The sequence below is a fragment of the Nerophis lumbriciformis genome, linkage group LG03 (assembly GCF_033978685.3).
Source record: "Nerophis lumbriciformis linkage group LG03, RoL_Nlum_v2.1, whole genome shotgun sequence".
In the NCBI taxonomy this organism is placed as follows: Eukaryota; Metazoa; Chordata; class Actinopteri; order Syngnathiformes; family Syngnathidae; genus Nerophis; species Nerophis lumbriciformis.
The window spans coordinates 7,572,501-7,580,000 of record NC_084550.2 but is presented as its reverse complement, the minus strand read 5'-3'; the positions used below and the strand labels follow the sequence as shown (position 1 = coordinate 7,580,000).

At 46.2% G+C, this 7,500-nt stretch overlaps 1 protein-coding gene across 2 annotated transcripts in view; it reads left to right on the top strand.

Moving 5' to 3' along the window:
* LOC133578335 (uncharacterized) overlaps window positions 1-3,296 on the top strand; it is a 38,262-nt gene extending 34,966 nt beyond the window's left edge. For both annotated transcript variants that reach the window (XM_061932695.2, XM_061932686.2), the window contains one exon: window positions 2,549-3,296. In XM_061932695.2, the coding sequence (XP_061788679.1) occupies window positions 2,549-2,998 (450 nt within the window). In that variant the 3' untranslated portion in view covers window positions 2,999-3,296. The remainder of the gene's footprint in view (window positions 1-2,548) is intronic.
* Window positions 3,297-7,500: the final 4,204 nt, after the last annotated feature.

Here is a 7,500-nt window from a genome sequence, read left to right as displayed (position 1 = left end):
TCAACATAAAAAAACACAAGATACACTTACAATTAGTGCACCAACCCAAAAAACCTCCCTCCCCCATTTACACTCATTCACACAAAAGGGTTGTTTCTTTCTGTTATTAATATTGTGGTTCCTACATTATATATCAATACATATCAATACAGTCTGCAAGGGACACAGTCCGTAAGCACACATGATTGTGCGTGCTGCTGCTCCACTAATAGTACTAACCTTTAACACTTAATTTTACTCATTTTCATTAATTACTGGTTTCTTTGTAACTGTTTTTATATTGTTTTACTTTCTTTTTTATTCAAGAAAATCCATCCATCCATTTTCCACCGCTTATTCCCCCTGGGGTCACAGGGGCGCCGGAGCCCATCTCAGCTACAATCGGGCGGAAGGCGGGGTGCACCCTGGACAAGTCGCCACCTCATCGCAGGGCCAACACAGATAGACAGACAACATTCGCACACTAGGGCCAATTTAGAGTTGCCAATCAACCTATCCCCAGGTGCATGTCTTTGGAAGTGGGAGGAAGCCGGAGTACCCGGAGGGAACCCACGCAGTCACGGGGAGAACATGCAAACTCCACACAGAAAGATCCCGAGCCCGGGATTGAACCCAGGACTACTCAGGACCTTTGTATTGTGAGGCAGACGCACTAACCCCTCTTCCACCGTGATGCCCCGTTCAAGAAAATGTTTTTAATTCATTTATCTTACTTCATTCCATTTTTTTTATTTTTTTTAAAAGACCTCATCTTCACCATAACTGGTTGTCCAAATTCCATCCATCCATCCATCTTCTTCCGCTTATTCGAGGTCGGGTCGCGGGGGCAGCAGCCTAAGCAGGGAAGCCCAGACTTTCCTCTCCCCAGCCACTTCGTCCAGCTCTTCCCGGGGGATCCCGAGGCGTTCCCAGGCCAGCCGGGAGACATAGTCTTCCCAACGTGTCCTGGGTCTTCCCCGTGGCCTCCTACCGGTTGGACGTGCCCTAAACACCTCCCTAGGGAGGCGTTCGGGTGGCATCCTGACCAGATGACCGAACCACCTCATCTGGCTCCTCTCCATGTGGAGGAGCAGCGGCTTTACTTTGAGCTCCCCCCGGATGACAGAGCTTCTCACCCTATCTCTAAGGGAGAGCCCCGCCACCCGGCGGAGGAAACTCATTTCGGCCGCTTGTACCCGTGATCTTGTCCTTTCGGTCATAACCCAAAGCTCATGACCATAGGTGAGGATGGGAACGTAGATCGACCGGTAAATTGAGAGCTTTGCCTTTTGGCTCAGCTCCTTCTTCACCACAACGGATCGATACAGCGTCCGCATTACTGAAGACGCCGCACCGATCCGCCTGTCGATCTCACGATCCACTCTTCCCCCACTCGTGAACAAGACTCCTAGGTACTTGAACTCCTCCACTTGGGGCAGGGTCTCCTCCCCAACCCGGAGATGGCACTCCACCCTTTTCCGGGCGAGAACCATGGACTCGGACTTGGAGGTGCTGATTCTCATCCCAGTCGCTTCACACTCGGCTGCGAACCGATCCAGTGAGAGCTGAAGATCCTGGCCAGATGAAGCCATCAGGACCACATCATCCGCAAAAAGCAGAGACCTAATCCTGCAGCCACCAAACCGGATCCCCTCAACGCCTTGACTGCGCCTAGAAATTCTGTCCATAAAAGTTATGAACAGAATCGGTGACAAAGGGCAGCCTTGGCGGAGTCCAACCCTCACTGGAAACGTGTCCGACCTACTGCCGGCAATGCGGACCAAGCTCTGACACTGATCATACAGGGAGCGGACAGCCACAATCAGACAGTCCGATACCCCATACTCTCTGAGCACTCCCCACAGGACCTCCCGAGGGACACGGTCGAATGCCTTCTCCAAGTCCACAAAGCACATGTAGACTGGTTGGGCAAACTCCCATGCACCCTCAAGGATCTTGCCGAGTGTATAGAGCTGGTCCACAGTTCCACGACCAGGACGAAAACCACACTGTTCCTCCTGAATCCGAGGTTCGACTATCCGGCGTAGCCTCCTCTCCAGTACACCTGAATAGACCTTACCGGGAAGGCTGAGGAGTGTGATCCCACGATAGTTAGAACACACCCTCCGGTTCCCCTTCTTAAAGAGAGGAACCACCACCCCGGTCTGCCAATCCAGAGGTACCGCCCCCGATGTCCACGCGATGCTGCAGGTTGTCCAAATTAGGCATAATAATGTGTTAATTCCACGACTGTATATATCGGTATCGGTTGATATCGGTATCGGTAATTAAAAGTTGGACAATATCGGAATATCGCATGTCGGCAAAAAAGCCATTATCGGACATCCCGACATACCACTGAAATTAGTATTTTTCAAGCATTTTTTCCTGTTTTTCCTTCAAAGTGCGAAAGTAGCGAGCCTCCGATCAGACAGCATAAAATGGCTGGTGCAGCCCCTACTCTCTGAAAAACTTTGATTTTTAAACATAACTGAAACATGTGTATGACCATATGTGTGTTCTTAATTTTTCTGAAGCTTCTGTGCCTCCACTTTTTGTTCTGACCTAGATTGACGCCTGTGTGGAGGAGCAGAAGGCCTGTGCTCCTCCCAGTCCTCCCAGCGTCCAGCAGCAGTGCGCAGAGGACTGGCAAAGTAACGCAGGAGACAACCACAGCTTCTGCCAGGACACCTTGCCTCCCCCATCCACCCCTTCACCCACACCTTCGCCCTTGCCCTCTCCACGCGACGCCGGCCTACGATCTTCTCTGACCCTGCGAGGCACCGAGTCTCTGGCGGCGCCTATCCACCACAGCCTCAGCATCTCGCACGGCAGCCCTCCTCTGATGCTCTCCCACTACGTCTCCTTAGGACACACTACTGTGGCGGTCGACGTTCATTTTTACCCCGTGGCCACAAGTGCTCCGATCAATTCTGCGTCCACTTTCACGTCATCATTTGTGCCACGCTTAGCTAACAGCCAAGACAGCGACAAGGCCAGGGTTGATCACAACAAATAAACACTAAACACTAGGGGTGTAACGGTACGTGTATTTGTATTGAACTGTTTCGGTACGGGGGATTCGGTTCGGTTCGGAGGTGTACCGAACGAGTTTCCACACAAACATATTAAGTAGCCGCCTCCGCTTCCTTCTGCCTCTGTCTCTGTCAGTCCTCTACACAGCACCCAGCATTGTCCCACCCACACAACCATCTGATTGGTTACAAACACAGCGGTAACGGCCAATCAGCAGTGCGTATTCAGAGCACATGAAGTCAGTGCTTAGCATTTAGCAGGTAATCATCAGGCTGCGGACTCTCCCCAAATTATAATAAACACCTCCCAGTCAACTACTAGTAACATCACTATGAGCCCGTTGACCTTCTAGAAATATAAAAGGCAGTTCAGCTCGCTCGCAGTCCTGGCTTGAGGTGAAGGCTAATTCACTTTTAGCGTAACGTTAGCTCATTTTGCGGTGTGTGTGTGTGTGTGTGTTAGAGATGCGCGGTTTGCGGACACAACCGCGGAGTCCGGGGATTATCCGCGGATCGGGCGGTTGAAATAAAAAAAAATTAGATTTTATCCGCGGGTCGGGTCGGGCGGTTGAAATAAAAAAAAATTAGATTTTAAATAGATTCAGGCGGGTGGAAGTTAAACCAATTCGGAAATATATATACATAGTTAAATGTTGTTACCCACATACGAAAAACGAGCAGGCACCTGCAGCATATGCCACAACAGAAGAAGAAAAAAAAAAGAGATGGACACTTTTACGGAGCGGAGAAGGGACGCCTCGCCGGGGTCCGGGACCGAGGCCCCTTCCCCCGAGAGGGCCCCACCGGGAGCCGTAGCTGAGGTGATCCGCGAGAAGGGCCCGACGCACGTCCAGGGTCACCACCGCGCCCACCGCACGACACCCCGCCTCGTCCGCCTTCGCCGCGGCCGGTGCCACGCGCAGCAGGTAAGCAGCTTACCTGCCCGCCACCCCCGTGGCCGGGGGCTCGTAACAGGGGTCACTCCGCGCGCTCCGCCCGCGCAGCTTACCTGCCCGCCACCCCCGTTGCCGGGGGCGCGTAACAGGGGTCACTCCGCGCGCAGTGCGCTCACGAAAGGGGTGGGGCTCACCCTGGTGAGCCGAGTGGGTCACTTTTGGTAAGCAGAACTGGCGCTGCGGGATGAACCGAATGCCGGGTTAAGGCGCCCAATGTCGACGCTCATCAGACCCCAGAAAAGGTGTTGTTTGATATAGACAGCAGGACGGTGGCCATGGAAGTCGGAACCCGCTAAGGAGTGTGTAACAACCCACCTGCCGAATCAACTAGCCCTGAAAATGGATGGCGCTGGAGCGTCGGGCCCATACCCGGCCGTCGCCGGCAGCGAGAGCCGCGAGGGCTAGGCCGCGACGAGTAGGATGGGCGCCGCGGTGCGCGCTGAAGCCTCGGGCGCGAGCCCGGGTGGATCCGCCACGGGTGCGAGGGACATCGCACCTCCACGTGCTTGGAGGTGCGCTCAGCGCGGCTCCCAGATGATTGCTGCATTGGATCAGTCTCCTTTCTTTAACAGGCAAAAGCTTTATAACCTCACTAATGCCTTGCATCGTCTATATTAGATATATAACAACGGGCGGGTGCGGTGTTGATTAAATGTTACATTCGGGTGGATGCGGATGGTTGACGACTTTTGTGATGCGGTTGCGGATGAAATAATTGTCTATCCGCGCATCTCTAGTGTGCGTGTGAGTGTGTTACGGACAGCAAAGCCCTGTCTGTCTGTTATTTCACTTTACCTATTTCTGTGTTGATTGAGCTGTGTTGAAGCAGCAAAAAAGGACATTGTGTTAAATAAAAAGTTTCTGTCTCTGATAGTTCATATAATAATGTAACTGCATCATAAAGCCTACATGAACTCCATGGTGTTCAGGGATGAATAGTCTCTCCTATTGCTATTGTACCATTTTTTTTTAGCTATAGTTACATTAATCATTAGTAATGCAGCAGCCTAGTTTTGAATGGCAGGGTCCCTGCTATCACATGTTGATAAAAATATAACATTTACATAATAAATCAACGACAGGCTTCCCAAATGCTGTAGTAAATTAAGCATGATGAGTTGACTTGAAACTGTTTAATGTTGCACTTTTTATATGTAGAAGAAAAGTTTTGTCATTTTATTTAATCTGAGCAACAACTTGAGGCAGTTTAATGTTGATTAACGTGGGCAGAATTATTATAGTGTTTCCAATGTTAAAAGGATAAAGCCATTGTTTAAAAATGTGGTAAATAAATAACCCAAAAATATATATTTTGTTGTTTTCTTACTGTACCGAAAATGAACCGAACCGTCACCTCTAAACCGGGGTACGTACCGTACCGAAATTTTTGTGTACCGTTACACCCCTACTAAACGCACATTTGTATTTACACTTGAACCTCTAAAGCAGAGGGCCCCAAAGTACAGTTACGGATCCGGTCAGCCAGAATCCACTTTCCGGCCCAAGGGATGTCTAAAGTAAATTTTTGACAACTTTAAAGTTAAAACATTGCAAATGTGCCATCATCCAATGGATATTTTCAATATTGTTAGTCATTGACTATTAGCATTACACTGTTCATTAAGTGCATACATTTAATATGGAGATACCAATTCACACAATCTTTCCCATCCATGGTCCAAATAATTCAAAACCAACACAGAAAGTTAATATTTGTGGTACAGAACACACAACCTGCCCACTGAAATACGTGGACATTAGGGGTATAACGTTACACAAAAATTTTGGTTCAGTACGTACCTCGGTTTAGAGGTCACGGTTCGGTTCATTTTTGGTACTGTAAGAAAACAACAAAATATACATTTTTTGGTTATTTATTTACCAAATTTGTAAACACTGGCTTTATCCTTTTAACATTGGGAACACTATAATAATTCTGCCCACGTTAATCAACATTAAACTTCCTCAAGTTGTTGCTCAGATTAAATAAAATGACAAAACTTTTCTTCTACATATAAAAAGTGCAACATTAAACAGTTTCAAGTCAACTCATCATGCTTAATTTATTACAGCATTTGGGAAGCCTGTAATTGATTTATTATGTAAATGTTATATTTTTATCAACATGTGATAGCAGGGACCCTGCCATTCAAAACTAGGCTGCTCCATTACTAATGATTAATGTAACTATAGCTGAAAAAAATAGTACAATAGCAATAGGAGAGACTATTCATCCCTGAACACCATGGAGTTCATGTAGGCTTAATGATGCAGTTACATTACTATATCAACTATCAGAGTCAGAAACTCTTCATTTAACATAATGTCCTTTTTTGCTGCTTCAACACAGCTCAATCAACACAGAAAAGGTAAAGTGAAATAACAGACGGACAGGGCTTTGCTGTCCGTAACACACACACATACACACACACACACACACCGCAAAATGAGCTAACGTTACGCTAACAGCTAATTAGCTTTCACCTCAAACCAGGATTGCGAGCGAGCTGAGCTGCCGTTTGTTTCTAGAAGGTCAACGAGCTCATAGTGATGTTGCCCTGAATGCATTCAGTGGTATTCTTTAGCACGCAGTGTTTACTGTACATCACGTTATCGTTATCTTGTCTATGTTGTAATTAAATAGATATTTTGAGAGGTGTGTAAGCAGGTGTTATAGTAGACCTGAATGTGTTGTATTAAATTATGCTTAGCAAACCAGCCAAGGACTTTCTGACACTTTTGGTCGTCAACTATTGCAAATGTGAGTTTTGTATCAATTTGATTAACTGTTCGACATCACACACACCTGACTGTTAACTGAATATATTTAAAAAGACCAAAGGAGGCTAAGATGGGCTGCTACATTGATGCTTTTGTACAATACTAATAATATAATAAGTATTCAAATATATTGAAATAAAACATAATTGTTAGTTATTTGCTTGTGGTTGTATTTATTCTGATTTAGACAGGATATGACATTGAATAAATTATTCATTCTTTTTTGGTTTTGGTCATTGAAACAATTAGTGACGAAAGAGCAATATTAGCATTGTGTGAAACTAGCATGGAAATCCCATTGACATGCTAACAGTTGTGTTTTAAGCATATTACCCTTTAAAAGAAATAGTTACAGTACAGTATTTCAGTTAAAATTGCGTGTCAGATCAACATTGAGAATGTACCATACTTACAGAGGTGTTGAGTGGACAACTTGACGTTTTTGACGTTTATTTAACAAGGAGCGTCAAGGCTCTCTACCTGAACCGACAACCGGAAACGGAAGTTAAAAAGTAAAAAAAATATCAAGTAATGAAAAAATACATAAAGGGGAAGGCAGCAAAATAAATTCATACAAAAAAACATGTAGTCTTTTTGTTGTGAAATGTGACATTAACTTATCCAGATAATGTTGAAGAACAGTTAAATGTTTTTTTGTGGAAAAGCGATCTACAGCCATCTAGTGGATACATATATGAATACATCTACTGTTACACCGCATACAGCAGAATGTCCACTATGTTTGAATA